We start from the raw sequence: 19581 nt of genomic DNA on the forward strand, positions 1-19581 counted from the left end.
GAACCGGGTGCCATGCGGCAGCTTTCCCGACCACAAGGAGGGCTCTGAGCTCTTGGCCTTCTGGAGACCACCCTGGAGCCCCACACAGAGCCCGGAGCCAAGAGGCCCAGAGGACGAGGCGAGGGCAGGTGGGGCGGGAAGCACATCCCAGGCACACAGTGTGTGCGGACCCAGGCGACGGAGCGGAGGGGAGACCCTCCTGCTCTGAGTGCAGGCCCTGCAGCATCTGCTCTACTCTGGGCTGGTGAAAGGAGGGGCCCTCAGTGCCCCCGCTGCCTGGCGACGGTGGGCGGGTGGCTGTGAGAGAAGAAAGCGTACTGACCGCTGGGCGGTTTAGGCCGCGGAGGAGCAGGTTTCTTCGGAGGCAGAGCGGGAGTGTCCTGTTTACTTTTAAAGGGGTCATCTGAGCATCCTGCCCCTCCAAAGGAGGAGGTGAAAGGGCCAGAAGTTGGGGGCTGTAAGAGAGGACACGAAAGAGAGGCAGAAATAATCGTTAACGCGGAGGCAGCGGACATCCACCGAGCCCTCCGGGCTTGCACAGCACGGCCGCCACTCGGGCCCAGGGTCTCTCACAAGCCACCCCCACTTTCCTCCACCCTCAACAGCCGGGGTCCTCTGGTCAGTGAGGAGCAGCCAGCAAACACACAGAGCAGGCGAGAGTAGCCCGGTGCCTCGACGGGCTTCTGACATGGGGTGGGGGGTGGGGTGCTCCCTGCCACCCACAGGGGGATATCAGGTCTCTCCTGACCCCAGGGTCCCCTGGGCTTCCTGCTCATACTTCAGAGACGCGCCCAGCCTCTCCCCCTTCAGTCAGTGTCAGGCGCTGGGTGAGAGCGGCACCAGACCCTCTCTGTGCCCGTGGGCTGCCTGACCCAGTGGCTCAGGTCAGAGCCCACCGCAGCCCCGTGGGCACAGCCATCGCTGCCTCCAGTGGGTTCTTGTCACCTCTGGCCCGGACCCTCCCCCAGCCTCCTCCTGCTTCCACCCACCTCCACATCTACCACCTCAGACCCAGGAGGGACCATGTCAACCAGCAACAGAGAGATGCCTGGATAGCTGGGTGGGCAGGTGGGTAGATGGGTAGGTACAGCTGCCAGGCAGGTAGGGAGCTAGGTAGATAGGGGGTGGGTAGTAGCACTGAACAGCCCTGAAGCTTGAAGGTCACGTCCAAGCACTCCTCGAGTCACGCAGGGCCTCCCTCACAGCCCCTCACCACCCTACCCCCCTGCCACTGCCCAGGGCTTTAGCTTCATCCCTGCAGTTGTCCCAACCCTCTCCTGGCCAGTTCCCCGGTACCTGGAACCCCCCTGTGCCCCATCTCGAGGCCTCCATATATACAGAGTCCCCAACTGGGGGCTCAGCCCACCCCGTCCACCTCAAGCCCCTCTTCTTCCTCAGAGACTGGCTAGACCTCACTGCCCCCCACCGAGCTCTCCCTGACACCCCTTCCCACCAACTGCCTGCTTGGACATCCCAGTGGGAGCTGACGGACACACGTCATCACGCCACAGTGACGGGTGCTCAGGCCCCTCCCACCTAACTGGGGCAAGCTGCCCGAAGGGCAAGTGCCAGTGACAGGGCGCACACCTGCCAACTGCCTGCAGCAGGCAGGGACTTGTCTACCTGTGCACCCTCACCTGGAGCACCAGCACAGTACCAGGCATAACAAACCTCCACCGACAGATGGATAAGCACAGCCAGCCAGAGCTGCACCCCAAAGGGAGGAGACTGCTTTCTACAGAGGCGGGAGACCACGTTTATGAAAAAGTAGAGCAAGGGAATTCACAGCTGCTAGACACTAAAGGAACTGGTGGACACGGGAGTGAAAATGCTGGTAAGGTCCTCAAAAAGCCAAGGAAAGGAGATGCGCAGCGGGACAGGGTGGGCCACGCGCAGCACGGGTGGAGGGGTGTGGTTGCGTGAGGAGGGGCACTTGCAATGCCCTCCCCAGTGGGGCAGGTCAAGGGACAGAAAACAAAGCAGGAACACAAGAGTGCACCTGTGGGACCTTCTCAGGTAATCTGGTTCTGACACATCACTGGAGAAGCGGGGAGAAGGGCTGATGCCAGTCACGGGGATGTGGCTCCCCCTCTTCCGGATCCGGTCACGGGGACGGGGATGCGGCTGCCCCTGCCCCTGGTACCTAGATACTAGCCTCAGGTGGGAGAGAGGCGGCCAGCCCCCAGGGAGGAGGAGGGGGCCCGGAGTGGCTGCTGCACACTCAGCCAAGCCCACTGGGCGCCCTGGCTCCTCCCCACAAGCCTCTGGGGCCGCCAGGGTAGTAGACGCTCACTCGCTAGGGTAGGAGACGCTCGCTGATCTTCTCACCACATCTTCCCAACGGCCTTGGGACAAGTCCTACTGTCACCACTTCTACCTTATACACAGGGAAACTGAGGCACGGGGAGGAGATGCAGCCTGCTAGTCACACAGCACCTCAGTGGGGGAGTCAGGGCGGGAACCCACGCCGTCCACCTCCTGGGCCAGGGCTCTCAGGCCTTGCCCTTGGCTGCTGGCAGCCCGCTGCCCGCCCCCCACAGGAGGTCTGGGGACTGTCCTCATGCCCATGAGGGAGACATGCGCAGATGCAGGCAAGAGGCAGAGCAGGGCAGAAGGCCCTCGGGAGGATGGGGTCTAATGGGAAAGACTCATTTCCCTGCCAAGACCACCTGGGCCCGCCGGGAAGCTCTGAGCCAGAAGGGCTGCAACGGAGCGAGGAGGTCCCTCCCTCCACTGCTGCTGCCCCCCTTTCCCAGGCTCTGTGACGCTTGTCCTTTTCGGTACAAAAGTCTGGGAGTCTCCGCAAAACCTGCTGCTTGAGTTTCCAGAACGTCTGCTGCAGAGCACAGTGGTTGGGGTGGGATCTGGAGACCCTGCTACCGGCTCCGTGCCTCTGTTTCCTCGTCTATGAAACAACGATAATGACAGGCCCCAGCTCGCAGGGCTGCGGCAAGAAAACGAAAGGTAACACACAAATTGCTCCAGCTGGCGCCTGGACTGCATCAGCACAAAGATAGCACAATTATTATCACGCCAAGGATGTGGATGTGACTAGAACTCTCTTGGATACCCGCAAGAACCTGCAAACGCTCCATCGGCCACCGATGCTTCATTTCTGCTGCTTCCCGTCATTCACAGAGCCTTTCCCAGACGAAGAGAGCAGTAGAGCTAAGGTGCCGTGTCGACCAGCAGCTTAGCTCTAAAGTGAGTGGGTTAGGGTCTGCTGGTTGGGAAAGAAGACGCAGTGGGGGCTAAGGAGATGGAGAGCGAGGGAATGCTGATGCCTCTGCTTCTGCCGTTCCCAGGACACAGCCTGGGTCTAGGACTCTTGCTACCCTCGCCACAACCTGAGACGGGCAGGAGGGAATCAAAACTAATCTCTTGGCAGAGTGGAGGCGCGACCAGCCCCCGAGGCACCTGCGTGGGCCCCAGTTCTTGTCTTGGGTGCTGCGAAGGCGCCAGCTCTGGGGAAGGGGTATAGAGGGACACCCAGGGCTCTCTGGACGTGACCCCCCCAGAGTTGTGGGGCGCACGGGGCCCTTGTCCACCCAGCCCGTGCAACCCCCAGCCTGGAGCGCGAGCTGCAGTGAGCCTCCCGGCTGGCTGGGGACTCCACGGGCCAAGCCGACTCTCCGCCCCCTCATCTGTCTAAACCCACGGAGCCAGTGGGCCCGCTCCAAGGCGAAAGGGTTCCAACTGTAAGCGCCTGGTTCGCCCACAGCAGGGAATTATATCACTTCTGACACCAAAAAGCCTGCGTCATTTCCGAATCCTAATTTTCATGACTTGAAGTTTCCCAAGAAGCTTCCTTTGGGACCTGACTGGTTCCTACTCAGGCTGTGGCTTCAAGGAAAGTTGCTATTTTTAGAAGGGTTTCAGTAAAGCCGGTAGGGGCTCTCTGGCTGGGCTAGAGTGAAGTGTGCTCCAAAAAAAAAAAAAAGAAAGAAAGAAAAAGAAAAAAGGACAGCAGACAGAAAAGCTACTATATGAGAAGCAGCTCTAAGAGATTCACAGTTTAAAGAACTGATTTAAAGCAAACAACTCTAAACTTAAAAAAAAAAAAAAAAAAAGCCCTAAATAGGCATGCACGCTTGAAAAACAACTGAAAATGGGCTGACAATGGGCAGTCAAGTATTTCATAGGTGGTTTTTTTTTTTTAGGGCGGGAGTAAAATAATTAAGTTACGGTCTTGTTTTTATTCTCAGATGCTCTCTGAAATCTATTTCTGGGAATGTGTTTTTAAAGCAAGGTAATACTGTCTAGAAAAATCTTCTTGGGTGTTGAGGGACCTCCAGGAAGGGTGCAAGCCCAGAGAACCTCCCAAAGGAATCTCCTGGAGTCAGACTGCTGGCTGGGACTCTCCTCTAGCACTGCCAGGCAGAGGGAGGACAATCTAATTTAGGGTGAAGGTAAGAAAAGGAGCCAGCGTGCATCGCCTCCCCACCCCACTCAGGTGGAGAAAAGACAGCGATGTTCACACACACACACACACACACACACACACACACACACACCAAGAAGTCAAAAAAAAACCAAACAAAACACCTTCTTGCCACTTACTTTCATTTCCTTCAGCATTTTATTTATATACACAATGTTGTTCTTGAAAAACAGAAAGGGAACCAAAAGGGAAAAACAGACCTATGAGGTTAGGGCCCTGTATTCAGTTGGGCAAGTGGCATGAGATCAGGAGCTGATGGAATCGTGGAAACAAAACAATGGAGTACTGGAGACAAACTTTCCACGGCCCCATCCAGCTCCATCCCGCCCAGCGCCATGAACAGGAAGGGGCACTGGCCCTGAAGTCACAGTGCACGTGCGTGCAGCCTGATCTGGGACACGAGAACAAGGGGAGGGAAAGCGGAATCAGAAAAGGGAAAATGCAACCTTAGGTTAGAAGGGGCAGAAGGAGGGAAGGGCCAGGTTCTGAACTGCCCGGCTCTGGGGTGTCTCTGCAGCTACGGGAAACACAGGCACTGCCTGGAGGAGGGAGACGCGGCCGTTCCTGCCATCTGGGGCCCCGCCAGGCTGGCCACCCCACACACAGCCTCAACTCAGGTGCTTCTCGAAACAGAGGACCCCGTTCATGCCCTCGTCCTTGTCCCAGCACGAGGGGCACTGCTAGCTCTCACTCCCTCCTCGGCCTCGCGCAGGGAGAGGTCCCACTTGTGCCAGCTTGAGAATACAGTGCGAACCCCTTCCCTGGAGACTGCCGCCCCCGTGTGGCAGAAGTTTTCTCATTTCAGGGGATGGTTTTCCACCCGCTAAGCATGGACAGAAGACAAGGACACATAGCTCCACTCAAGGAGTGTGTGTAACAGCCACGCAGTGACAGGCAAACATGAGGGCAAATCTCAGGCCCTGGTCCCTTCTGGCTGATCCCAGATGGCGCCCCGACCGTCAGCGTCACAGTTCCCATACGAGCGATGGAGGCTCATTCCCTCCAGGCACTGGAAGGAGAGAGGCCGAAACCCCAGCACTTCTGGGCTCCCTTCTGCGGCGGCCAATGGGCAAACAGATGCTCTGCCTCTGGCCAGAAGCTACATTTGCTACCTCAACAGTTTATACTCGCGCGTTTCTTTGAAAACATAAACAAAATCCCAAATGTTTCTTGGAAGCCACGCACCACAATCACGCGTTGCTAACCACGAGTGCTCAGCGCCCAGACAGTCATGCGCCCCTCGGGTTGAGTGAACGTGGAGGAAACACGCAGGATGCCCTGAGGAGCTGGCACGCGGGGCGAGCGGTGCCGTAGGCCCGGGACTCCCCGCCATGGGTGCCCATCCCACATACTCTGGGGGTCTCCCTCCCCACCCCACCCCCACCAGCGAGGAGACAGGAACCGAATCTGCATGTGGCCGCTCCCCAGTGCTCACGGCACCTGGGCTGGAGCAGGCGGCTGGGAAAGACCGGTGGACTAAACAAAGAATGCAGGGCTTTATGGCTCCACGGCCATAGGCCGTGCCACACGCAGCGCTTTATCTGTGAGGGATCCCACCCTCACCCACCGAGGCCAAGACGCGCACACCTAACACTGCTTCCCTTAATTCTTGGCAAAGAAACACAGGCTCACGGTCAAAACCAAGGGACACTAAAGGTTAGAACAAAGAACAGTAGACCTACTCGCCTAGGCCAACGTTTTCGACTTCTTAGCAGTTTCCTCTGGAATTTACCTCTCAGTCGTGGGCCTTCTTGATCTGTCCATTTTGGACATAATCTATTGACTGACTTCCTGCTACGTTAAGCACCACCCTCCAAGCCCCTCTCAAAAGAGCTCTAACACCATCTGTGGGACTATATCCACAGTCAGTTTATGTAACTATGGCCACGTAGGCACCATCCAGTCCAACCAGGAGTGACTATCATCCTTCCTGAACGGCTCACTTTTCACCTGCATATTTATTCACCGAGCCTAGACCTCGGTTTCCACATCCTTCTCGGGTTCTGTCCATGGGCAGCTCCAGACACACCTCTTGCCTTTTGGCCCAAGGCCCACAATTCCAGCCTCAGCAGGCTGCACGCCAGGCCTGGCCCTCAGGGCCCAAGACCTTCTCAACTTTGTTCAGCCACAGAGACGACTTTATCACCTGAGGTCTGACTGCCATCAGACACCAGTGGCAGTAGCAGGGAGCCCGCAGCGCTTACGCCTCAGGGAGGGACTCAGGGCTCTGGCAGTTTCGCTTGGAGGAAGGGAAGTGAGTCCAGCCACAGCCATGGGCACTTTCTAGACCCCGTCTGCTGACTCACAACCTCACATGAGAATACATTTCAGAGTTTGACAGGTGCCAAAGAAATACATACATGGCATTAAACAGTTACACCTGGCAGCCCATGACAAGACCACGACAAGAGGCACAAGGACACTGGCAGAGGCACAGGGGCTCCGTGGGAAGGGCTTTACCTTAGACATCTGGCTGAAGTCGGCAAAGCCCTCAGCACTATTGAAGGACCCACTTCCGAAGGGGTCTAAGGTTCCAAAGGGACCTGCAAGCAGCACCAGCAGAGGAAGAGTTACAGGGCATTCACAGAACACGCCTCCTGGGAGCAGGGGGAAGTGTCACCTCTTGGTTCTCAATGGCCCCCAAAGCAGGAGATCCATGGAGGTCACATTTGTTTGATGGGGTGGTGAATCGGGTGCAAGTCCTCAACAAGGCCCCCTGCCCCTGCCCACTCTGGCTCATGATTGGTGCAGCTCAGCCAGATGGTTTGCGGCCATGAGAGCCGGTGCAGGGAGAGCCAGAGGGACTCTGCCCTGTGGCTGTGCTGCAAGCCAGCATTGTTCACTGTCACCAAAGGAGTGACAAGCACCCTGTGGAAGGAGAGCCTGCTGTCTGTCCTGCTGGATCAGGAGGGGAGAGTGAGAGGGAGGTGACCAGCCACCCACATGATTTATGTGGGGAGGTCATCTGCAGGTAGAGATTTCTGCTGAGCTTTCTCCTTTAGTGGGTGGTGCGATTTGTCCAGAATAACCCACGAGTTCATCTACGAAATCAAACTCTGTAACTAACAAGCACAAGATGTTAGGCAAGGCGGCAGTACCAAGTGGAACCTGTTTCCAAAAGCAAGGGGGAGTCCGCAAATGCTCCCCTCCCTTAAAGGCACACCTAAGAGCTTTATGCTGTGAGGGGAGGTTCCCTCAAATCCAGTGCCCATAGCACAAGCCTCAGTAGAACTTTGGATTCCTTTAGGGAAAAAAATCCAAAGGTTAGAACCAAAGATTCATAAGGAGGATTGAGCAAAGAGTAACAAACACATTGGTGTTATTTACTAAATTAATCCCTACCGCCAAGCTTCCTTTCCATCCAGTAAGATGCCAGCTACTGCTCAGAAAGATGAGCAGCCAGAGGGGAATGGCTTTGGCTGCATTGCCTCAGGCGAGGATCTGAGTGCCACTTACTAATGACATAAACACTGAGGACACACCAGATTTGGAAATGGGTGGGCCGTTCCACTGCCTGAGGAAGAGTGAGAAGGAAAATAAGCCATCAGTCTCACCTGATCCTTTTGAGGAGACACTGGAGGATGAAAAAGGATCACTGGATTCAAAGGGGTCGAGCTGAGTGAAAGGAGAGAGGAGAGAGTGAAAAGCAGTTCCTTTGTTCATCATCCATTCATTCAACCACAAACTTTCTTGACACCTATATGCACCATATCTGCTGCCCAGCCTTGGGGAGGATAAAATGATTTAAACTAAATCCCGGCAGAGTTAAATCCCAACAGACCAACCCCTCCTGCAGATAACACCTATAAACACTGTGAACTGGAAAAAAAAAAAAAAAAAGCTATCACCTGAAGACCCAGGAAGTGAACCAAAGCAGGAAGACTTTGGAAAAGAATTGAAACCTGGCAGAAAAAGCAGTACAAGATTGAGTTTTCCGTTTTCTTTTTTTTTTTCCCTGTGGTTCTTTTTATCTTGGCCGCGCTGCTCGGCTTGCGGGATCTCAGTTCTCTGACTGGGGATTGAACCCGGGCCACGGCAGTGAAAGCACCAAGTCCTAACCACTAGACCACTAGACCAGGAAACTTCCGAGCTTTTCCCTTTTGACAGCTACAGTCTGAGAGTATTGGGGGGCTATGACTCCAATAGAAAACTCACTGTCTTTCTGGACTGAAGCTCAGAGGTGGGAGCCCCAGGACAACCACAGCCATGAGAAAGGGATGCGGGATCTAGAAAGGAGAGGCAGAGAATGGGAGCCCCAAATGCCATGACAAGCTCTGTCCACGTCTCAGGCTCACCCCTACACTGTGTGTGGGTTGGCAGACTCAGAGCAGCCTACAGCTAAGGCCACAGGAATGAAACCACAGGTGAGAGAGGGAGAGTTTGCAATATGAGTCTCACCAAGTTAGTTGCCTGCTGAAATAAAACCATCCACACTCTTTGGAGGAATGCAACAGAATCCAGTCTCCACAAGAGAGCACTCACACTGCATAGAATATATTTTTAAGTTATTCAACATACAGAGAGAACCTGAAAAATCCGGTTCTCAAGGGAAAAGACAATCAATGGAGTCAATCTCAAGATGACCCAGATTTTGGAATTCTCAGATGAGGATGACTTTAAAGCAGCAATAACTGTGCTTAATGAGAGAAAGGAAAAAACACTTAAGATGAATAAAAAGACAGGAGATCTTAGTAGAGAAATGGTAACTATACAGAAGAAACATGGACATTCTCAAACAATGTAAAGTACAATATCTAGAATAAAAACTTCACTAGGTTAGCTAACCAGCAAATGACAGAAAAATGTAAGTGAAGTTGAAGATAAATCAGTAGAAATTACCCAATCTGAAGAAAAAGGAGAAAAAAAGAATGAAAAGAAACAGAGCCTCAGGGACCTGTAAAGACAATAGCAAAAGGTCTAACATCTATGTAACTCGAATCCCACAAAGAGAAGAGAGAATAGAAAATTTTTTTTCCAAAGAAATAATGGCAGAAAACTTACCAAATTTGGTGAAGACATAATTTATAGATGTAAGAACTTCAGCAAATGCCCAGCAGCATAAATACAAAGAAAAACATATCCAGAGCCTACACAAACTACTGAAAAGCAAACGTAAAGAGAGGCTCTTTAAGGCAGCCAGAGAAAAGAACATAACTATTTTTTCCTCTTTAGAATTCATACAGTGGATTAAAGCAAAAATTAAAACACTGTCTTATGGAGTTTAATATATTTAGATGTATTACATTCATAGGACAACTATAACAGAGACGCTGCTGTTTGGGGGAGGTTGGATAAATGGACCTATATGATTACAAGTTTTCTACATTTTACATTAAGTGACATAATATTAATTCCAAGTAGCCCATGATAAGTTAAGAGTGTATATGGTAATCCTTAAACCTCTAAGAAACAATGAAAAAAGGTATGGTTACAAAAGGCCAACAGATACCAGAAAATGGAATTCTAGAAAACATTCAAATAATCCAAAAGAAGACAGAAGAAGGGGAACAGAGGAATAAAATACAGAGGATAAAAGAAAGTAAATAATAAAATAGTAGACTTAAATCCAACCATATCAATAATTGCATTAAATGTTAACAGACTAGACACTCCATTTAGAAGGCAGAGATTTCCAGACTGGATAGAAAAGCAAGGCCCAACTACATGCTCGACACAAAAGACATCCTTCAACTCCCAGACAGGTGAAAGTAAATGGATGAAAAAAGATATATTATGCAAAGACTACGCATAAGGAGAATGAGGTGGTTATTTTAATATGTGATAAAAATAGATTAAGACAAAGCACCAGAGGAAAAAAGGAACCCTTTATAATGAAAAAAAAGGTCACTGCATCAGGATGACACAACAATCATGAATGTGTAGGCACCTGACAGAGCTTCAAAACACATGAAGTTAAACTTGACAGAATTAAGGAGGATATGGACAATTTCTGCAATCATAGGAGAAGATTTTAACACCCCTCTCTCAGCAACTGGTAGAGCTTACAAACAAACAAAAACCATAAAAATAAATGACCAGTCCTGTAACAAACCATAATGGAAAAAGTATATATATATATATATATATATATATGTATATATATATATATGTATATATATATATGTATATATGTATACTGAATCACTCTGCTGTACATTAGAAACTAACACAATATTGTAAGTCAACTATACTTTATATTTTAAAAAAAGGAAAAAAGGGGAACTCCCTGGCAGTCTAGTGGTTAGGACTGGGCACTTTCACTGCCGCAGCCTGGGTTCAATCCCTGATCGGGGCACTAAGATCCCGCAAGCCACGTGGCGTGGCCAAAGGGAAGAAAAAATAGACAATCAGAACAACCACCTTGACCTAACTGGCATTTACAGAACGTTACACCCAACAACGGCAAACAGACATTCTTCTCAAGTGTACAAAGTATGCTAACCAACACAGACCATAAAACGAGTCTCAATAAATCTAAAAGGACCGAAAACATACAAAATATGTCCTCTAATAACAGTAGATTTAATTAGAAATCAGTATTATAAAATACCTAGGGGGAAAACAAAGTATCTCGAAATGAAACAATATACTTTAAATAATCCAGGTTCAACACAGCATTCACAAGGAAAACTGGAAAATATCTCAAAATGAATGACAATGAAGATACAACATACCAAAATGTATGGAATGCAGCTAAAGCAGCACCTCAAAAGAAATGCATAGCTTTAAACACTCACATTAGAAAAGAAGATCCAAGATCAATGACCTAAGTTTGTACCTTAAGAAGTTAGAAACAGAAGAGCAAAGTGGGAGGAAGGAAATAATGAAGAGCAGAAATCAGTGCAACAGGAAACAGGAGAGAAAATTAACACAGCCAAAAGTTGGCTCGTGGAAAAGATCGACAAAATTGATAAACGCAGGTAACACAGACCACCAACACCAGCAATGAAAGGCGGGGATCCCATGACAGGTCTCGCAGATAGAAACGTTGCAGGTTAATCCCTGCCTTCAAGGAGCTCTGGGGCCAGTGATACATACCAGTAGGTCCACGGAGAAGTGAAAAACCAGGGAATGGGTAAGGTGGGGACAGAGATGCAGCCTAGAACGTGAAGGAAGGCTATACATTGCCCTCACTTAGACACAAAAATTCTCTATTCAATCACAAAGTTACTGTTTGCTTTTTAAATCCTCATTTACACCAATTTAAACCAGTCTGTTGAGTCTAACGTGCAAAACGTTTGGTCTACTACTTGCTGGGGGGCGGGGGAGCACACTAAGTGCAGGCAGGCTGTGGGTCTGGACTTCCTCCTGCCATGGCGGGGACCCACTGAGGCTGGCTGATGCCAATGTCACCATTAGTGCTTTGCACTAGGAAGATGGCAGGAGCAGTCACATGGAAACCTGTGGGAGTGTGTGGTGCTCTATTTTGTCTTTATTGGGAGGTGGAGTGGCACTGGGGGCAGATGACAGAGCAGAGAACCCAGCAGGTGGGCCTGAGCTGAAGTAAAGGGGCACAGAAAGGGACAGAGGAATGACAGCTGTTCAGGACACAGCCCGCCCTGACTTGGGCTCACCGGACTGCTGGATGTGACACCTTGCTTCGTGGGACAAGCCTCTGTAGGGATCGGAAGAAACGGTCCCCTTGCTATGCAGTAACGAGGCTTGGCCTTCGAGCCAGCCCCTGGGGAATCCCATGGCCTTGCACAGCCCTCATTCATCAGGCTTAGCACTCACAGTCTGAGTGATGGAGGCCCTGACTCAGTCCACGGAGGGTGGGGAATGGAAAGGGCTGCCTTCACACACGCAGAGTATGCACACGGGCAGCACCAGGAGGCAGCCTTTCCGGGGTCACTCACCTTTGAAGGTAAGGAAGGGTTTTTCGTGAATGGGTCTGAGGTAAATGGGTCGTTCTTTGTCTGTTTCTTAAAGAAGTCGTCGGGGGCAGAGCCATGGAATGGGTCATTTTCTTTGAAAGGATCCCCTCCGAATGGATCTAGGTGTTTTGGAAAGAAGAAAAAAAATGTCCCATGAATAAACATTATGCCTAGTGAAAGAACCCAAATATAAAAGAACACACAACTGACTGGCACTGTTTACACGAGAGTCTAGAAAAGGTAAAAACCGCAGTGGCAGAAAGCAGGTCAGTGGTTGCCAGAGACCTGGGTGGGTAGGGGGTGGGGGAGACCAGGGAACCTTCTGGGATAATGGAAATGTTCTCTCTCTCACACGACTATACACATTTGTCAAAACCTGTCCAGTTCTGCACTTAAAATGGGTGAGTTCTGTTGTGTGTTAATTGTACCTCTCAATAACACTTGATTTAAAAATAATATGAACAAACAAATCAAATGAGTAAATCCATAAGGACAGAAAGCAGGGGCTGGAGAGTGGGACTAGGGAGACTGCTCACGGGGACAGGGTCTCCTTTTGGGGTGATGGAAATGTTCTGGAGCTACACAGAGGTGGTGGCTGCATAACACAGTGAATGAACTAAACGTCACTGAAATGTGGTTAATCTGTGTTATGTGAATTTGTTAATTTTGTGTTATGTGAATTTCACCTCAATAGAAAAAACGAATACAAGGGGAAAAATTAGATAAATAGGCAGCATGATCCCAACACCACGCCCAGGGTGCGTTCATTCTCCTTGAATGTGGGGTGTGGGCCTGGTGACTATCGGAGGGGCAAGCCACCATCACCAGCAGGGAACAAGATGCTAGGCTTTTATGCAATGCGATGCTGTCCTTCCCAGTCCACTCCCTGGTATGTGTGGGCAGAAGTGCCACCGCATGTGGGTACCAACGGGACACCCTGATGCCACCACAGGTGACACAAGCGGGCACAAGTGTCCAAACAGTGGCCTAGCTATCAGAGGCTTCTTTTCTAGTTCTAATTCTCATCATGCTGTGAGACTGGCAAGAAGGGGCACCAGACTGTGAAAGGGAGGGACAATGGAGGTTCCTTCAGAAACTGACCTGGCAAAGGAGGCTGCAAGGTGTTTCCCCATTTCCCTCAACCTGAACTAGGAATGGGAATATTCTGAGAGCCAGTCCACAAAATGTTTCTTTTAACAAAGGCTTAGGCTTTTTTTTTTTTTTTTTTTTTTTTTCCTGTTGAAGCCGTCTGTTGTTCGGCAAAGGGGTCGCTCTGGAACGGGTCACCTGGATTTAGAGGAGAGAGGACTGTTCAGGTCTATGGTAGAAATGACCTTGGCAGAGCAAAGTGGGGAAGCAGGGGCAGCCACTGACTAAGGCAGTTTGTCATGGCGAGGACAACTAAGATAAAATGAAAAGTATTGTTGGCTGCTCAACACGGGCCTAGATCAAGAAAAATGTAGGGCAAGCCTGAATTCACTCTCTCTTTCTACACAGTGCTTTACTCTCCTGTCTCACCCCCGCCCCTCCCCGTCACTTCCCAGGGCTCCAAGAACCTGGGACCCCGGAGCTGCCCCATCCTCAGCCGCATGGTACATCTGAGTTTCGGGAGCTGCCTGACTCATCTCTCAGAACTAAGGTGCTTCCACTCCAAATCTGAAACTGGAAAGGCACTCCCTCTGCCCTCTCCCTGCCCTGGCATTTTTCTCAGAAAAGTACAGATAGCCTTCTTGGAAATACTGTTTTGCTCTGCAAAAACTGAAGAAACTCAGGAAATCTAGTTTCTAGAATTCTTCTTATTCTTGACTCGTGTGTGGATCTGGATGAACTCACCATGTTAAGACCTTAGATGTTTACGTGGGGATCTGCTGCTTACTAGGTGGTTCCATAATCACTACTATGTCTGATTATCTTATCAATCCCAAGAGGTGGATGGGAACTGAAGCATGCAGAGTCTCAGGGCCAAGCAGGCCGCCCTTGAACGTGGATGTCTCTTGGTGAGCCTGGAGCTCTTCCCACCCCCTCCCCTCAACACCATAGCTCTTTAGATAACCAGGTGGGGTGAAAAACTCAAGAGGCCCATTAGGCTCAAAAAATTTCTTTCCCTCTAACTGTTCTAGTCACTGGACAACCCTAGGGGGCAAAAACAGCCTTTCAATGATAAAGTGGGTGCCAAATGAGATACCTTTGAAGGGATCGGCTCCTTTAAATGGGTCAGATTTGAAGGGGTCTTCTGCCTGAAAAGGATCCGGATGCAATTCTTGGGCGTTGTTGCTAAATAACAAGGCTTTATTTTTGAAAGGATCGTCCTATAATTTTGTGAAGAAACAGGACAGGGATTTAATTATTTTAGATTTAAAGCAAAGTACAGAATTCTATACCTAACTGGTATATTTTCCCTGTAAATGATGTGACCCTAAAGAGAGTAATTTTTTTAAAAAACCACAGAAGATGGAATTTAGTTAATGATAACATGTCGACAATGGTTCATTAGTTATGATAAATGTACCGTACAAGATGTTAATAATAGGAGAAATTGGGTGTGGGGTACATGGGAACTCTCTGTACCATCTCTGCAACTTTTCTGTAAGTCTTCTAAAATTAAAAAGTTTATTTAAAAATCATTGAGTGGAAGCAACCCAAGCGCCTACTGATGGATGAATGAATAAGCAAAATGTGGTATCTACATACAATGGAATATTATTCAGCCTTAAAAAGGAAATTCTGACACATGCAACACAGATGAACCCTGAATACATTACACTAAGTGAAAGAAGCCAGTCACAAGAAGACAAATATTGTGTAATTCTACTTACATGAAGTCCCTAGAGACATCAAATTCATAGAGACAGAAAGCAGAATAGTGGGTGCCAGGGACTGGGGGAGGGGGGATGGGGAGTTATTGTTTAATGGGTATGAAAAAGTTCTGGAGCTTAGTAGTACAATGTGAATATACTTAACACTACTGAACTGTACAATGAAAAATGGTTAAGATGGTAAATTCTACGTTATGTGCCTTTTACCACAATTAAAACAAAAAAATCGAGTCAGAAAAAAAGTCATGTTTTTGGAAATGTCAAAGAAAATGTAACAAGCCACCAACAACTGCAGCTAGAGGCCTTGTTCAAAGGTGTGCCTCCCTCAAACACCTTCTCAGAGTGTGTTACCTATGTGGGCATTTAAAAAAATGCCATTTCCACACCAAGAAACATGCTGGCTATTTACATCCTGAGAGGAAATGAGTGCTTACGCAGTTAGAACTACTAGAGCATATGCAACACTTTGCATTTTTTTTAAAAAGTGCTTATTTCTAGAAACAAACAAGAATATTTAAATCAGAAGGGAAAAAAATCTTGCTTTTGAAGAGCAAGTTTTTATAGTGGAAAATGACCTGAAAGGGCTGGGGAAAGGCTTCACAGTACACATAGGGACGGTGTACTTGGTTCAGAAATACTGAGATATTTTGGTTAATGAAGACACACCCTCAGTGAAAACATGAAGGTTTCACTATGATGTTAAAAAGCACAACATCCTCACTGAATCTGGTAAATGTGTCAGCATCCTCGAGGCTGGCAAACTCAGCCATTATTCCAACTGACCAAAGCCAAATGATTAAAGAGCTGGGCTTCCGTGAAAATACAGGGCAATGACGTCAAAGGTGCCAAAGGAAGATTCCTGACGAGGCTCCTACCACCCTGGGTCAGTTGACTTCAGGGAGCAGGACGGATCTCAGAGGCACCAGGCTAACAGGAAGCCCAAGGCTTCGGAAGGACTGACCAACACCCCTGCCCTCTGACAAATACGGAACGATTTTCCTTACCTGAGAAAGATTATCTGGAGCCTCCAACCACAGGGTTTCCCAAGGTGGGGAAAATAAGCCAGTTCTTAGGCAAGTAAGTACCGATGTCTGCAAGCACCGTGTCTGGCAGCAGGGCAAGGACTCAGTAAGGAGCACTGTACTGCTAACTACTGTGACATGCCCGCGCCAGCAAGCACCCAATGGGGTTCTGAGACACAGATCAACGTGATGGAGAAGTCCTAATCTAAGGAAGCCAGGAGGCCGGTGTGGAAAATAAACCTCTCGCACTGCAGCCCGGGGGAAGGAACTATCTGTTCCAGAAGAACAAAGAGAGATGATGTATGAGGTGGACAAAGTAGTGAGTTAAGAATGACAACTTGGCCTCGGTGTGGAAGCTTCTATTTAGTTTTTAATCAGCACTGATGTACAAATTGGTTGTGTTGTTTTGTTTTTGTTTTTATAATGTTTTCAATTGCCACTTGGAAGACTGACAAATAACAGTGGACAACGGCAGAGAAGAGACTGATCCTGGGGGGTCTGGCCCCGCAATCCCCTGAGCAGAAAGTCAAGTCTGCAATCTCTCTCTCAGGAGCAACTGTTTGCCTGAGGCAGCAACCGCTCCCTCCCCTTCAAAGGAGAAGCCTAAGAAGACCCCAGCAGGATTCATGTGGTTAGTTAGGGTAACCACAGGTGGTTTGGATTCCATTTCACAGATCCAGAGCAGAAAACTAGATTTCCCCTGGTGCAGAGCGGCCGTAAACTCCACCATCCACTGACCTCCTGCCAATGAGCACGGAGCCATCTGCCCACTTGGGAGACGCAAGTGCAGCTGCCAAGCACGGGGTGAACGATCCCACCCGTGGCAGAGGGAGCAAAGGGAGAACACCTCAAACAATGAGTTCTGGTCTTAGTTACTGCACTTCTTGGGAAACAGACATGACAACTCTGAAAGGGCATCTAGGTGACATTCTGTGACATTCCTTCCCTTTAGATGGGGCTAGGCAGTGGTGTGCTGGTGAACCAGCGCTCTGGGGAAAAAAAAAAAAAAAAAACCCTTGTAAGCCTCTGCCAATTCCCATGGTGTAGCTACCCCCACCATGGTTGACGTCCAGTTACCAAAGGTTGAATAACAGCTTACAAAATTCCTATTTAATAATTGGCTCTGGAGAGTCAATAAAACTGGCTCCAGCACTCCAGGGGCTGGATGTGACAGACAAGTCCATCTTTCATGATGAGTTCTCGGCGAGACTAAAGTCTGGGATGATTTATTACTTTCTCTCTAGTAGACCGGTTGGCTGAGTGCTGACTCCAAGGACAAGAGGCCAGTATTCTCATCAGTGGATGACAGATAAGAAATAAATATGGCTTTAAGAATCCTGCTGTCTTGGACAAAGTAAAATCATGTGAGCCTAACACTAAACTTAGTAACTTTAGTAAAACCGTCCAGACTTAGAAAGTTCTAGACGCACCTCTTTGGTTACACTTGTTCTCAAGAAACTAAACTCCTCACTTTCATCCCCCCTCAAAGAGAACTAAGAGAGGTCCCTCTCCTCCGGAGCAGTCCTGAAATGTCCAGGAGTAAACAAAAAGCCCTCTTCAAAGTGTTTATTAAGAAATGGAAACAAACCAAAAAGTGCTTTAAAAACTGTATTTGTACAACAAGATAAAAATAGTTTTTCTCTCAAACACTGGTTTTGAGTTTCTACGTAACATATGCGACGTCGACGTTTCAAGATGAATTGACTATCACGTAAACTGCGTCCACTAATGAGATGAATAAAAATAAAGGTAAAAAAATCTGTGGGGGGCAGGAGGGGGGAGGGAAGTCCCATGCTGCTTTCAAACTGCCACTTCACTGTCAACATTTTATCCAAGGAAACCAATCTTATCAAAGCCTGCGAGAGGCTTTGTGAGCTGTTCCATGAACTAAGACAGAACAGGGCAAGCCAAGAGCCGTGTGAGGGTACCAGTGACAGAGGGAAGAATAAGAGCAGGGCTATGAAGCTGAAACGCACACTCTGAGACAGACAGCCAAGCAGGAAATTCTGCCTCACTCGGTTCAGGAAGAAGGAATGTTCACAGTCTCTACGGTAAAGCTGACAAAGCTGACAAAGCTGACAATGGGCCCAGGAGCAGATACGGAATTCACTCGTTTACAATTCCCTGAGGAAAGGAATGTGTGAATGGCAGAGGGAGGCAGTGATGGCCAGAGACAGGAGACAGATGAGAACACCAACAGGTCTTCTGCAATCCGCGGGGAGGAGGCGTAAGCTTCCCCATAAATCCTTGGGACTGAGTACTTGGCTACTGAGAAAAGAAACATGTCAAGAAATGCACAGAAAGAGCCGAGTCTCACATGAAGCGAGACAGAGAGGCTGAATTATTACAAGGAGGGGAAGGAATCCATGAGGCAAACAGGGCCAGGAGCAAGAGCCTGGGAGAGAGATGGCAGTGCGGGGCGCGCGGTGAAAGGCTTTGGGAGCAGAGCACAACGAAACCACCGAGACCAACAGCATCCCACTGGCTCCCGCAACAGCACAGATGCACAAAGACACTCTCGTCAGCCAGAATAAACTGCAAAACGGCACACGCCAGGACTCAGGGCTGCTACGGCCAACTCTGGCAGGAACAAAGGACAAAGTAACACTGCTGGATGTCAGCAGCCTGAGGGCCTGCAGAAACCTAAAAGGCCAACGGCCTCTCTCGGTCCTTCACCAGTACCCCCAGGGTCATGAGGTTTGAACCCAAGTGCCAAAGTCTTAAACGTAACCAAGATTTCAGGAGAGAGGCCAGTTCTAGGTGATACAGCAACACCCCAGGAGGGCTGTCATTGTTCTTGATCTTTACCTATACGTGTGATTTTCAAAGTGCTCCTTGTAGAAACACAAAAACACACACACACACATTCCTCCAACCGCCCAATTAGTAGGATGTGGGGTTTCACAATGTATGAGAGTTGATCCAATTTTGGTTAAGTTTGGGAAGCCCTCCAAATTTGGGTGATCAGCTCACGGAGATGGAGGTCTTTACAAACTGGTCTTAGAAAGGATTCAGGCCTATCCTTGGCTTTGTCTCAGACACCAGGATGGAGTGTGGCCCCGGACGCCAGGCTGCAGGGCTGGTGGGGACACGCAAAGCAGCAGTAAAAACAAGAAACACCCTGCACTTGAACAGAATCAAGGCTGGCAAGTGCTGGATCAAGCGGGCAGGGCCTTCTCTGATCCCAATGTGGGGCCTGATCCCGGGACCTTTACATTTACATTTATTCAACCTTTACCATGGCTCCAAAACCGCCCCTCTCTGTCAGGGAGACGCCCTCGCTCAGCTCTGCTAAGTTGGTCAAACTGGCGCCGTGGGCCCCGTCGAGCACCTCGTCATACTGCTCCAGACTCCTCTGGGCTTCCTGGTGGCTTTCGTGCAGCTGGGAAAGCTTGCTTCTTGCCTGTACAATAAAGACATCGTCGGCA

The 19581-nt window shown here is 49.3% G+C and overlaps 1 protein-coding gene across 1 annotated transcript in view; it reads right to left on the bottom strand.

Annotated features, from left to right (window-relative positions):
* The window catches only part of EPS15L1 (epidermal growth factor receptor pathway substrate 15 like 1), a 95377-nt gene that overhangs the window by 15501 nt on the left and 60295 nt on the right, over window positions 1-19581 (bottom strand). The window contains exons 16-22 of the mRNA XM_007460989.1: window positions 19392-19556; window positions 14501-14624; window positions 13554-13602; window positions 12298-12436; window positions 7996-8056; window positions 6902-6984; window positions 323-455 (exon numbers count right to left, since the gene is read on the bottom strand). Coding sequence (XP_007461051.1) covers window positions 323-455; window positions 6902-6984; window positions 7996-8056; window positions 12298-12436; window positions 13554-13602; window positions 14501-14624; window positions 19392-19556 — 754 coding nt within the window. The remainder of the gene's footprint in view (window positions 1-322; window positions 456-6901; window positions 6985-7995; window positions 8057-12297; window positions 12437-13553; window positions 13603-14500; window positions 14625-19391; window positions 19557-19581) is intronic.

Source organism: Lipotes vexillifer, unplaced genomic scaffold (assembly GCF_000442215.2).
Source record: "Lipotes vexillifer unplaced genomic scaffold, Lipotes_vexillifer_v1.1 scaffold469, whole genome shotgun sequence".
NCBI classification, from domain to species: Eukaryota; Metazoa; Chordata; class Mammalia; order Artiodactyla; family Lipotidae; genus Lipotes; species Lipotes vexillifer.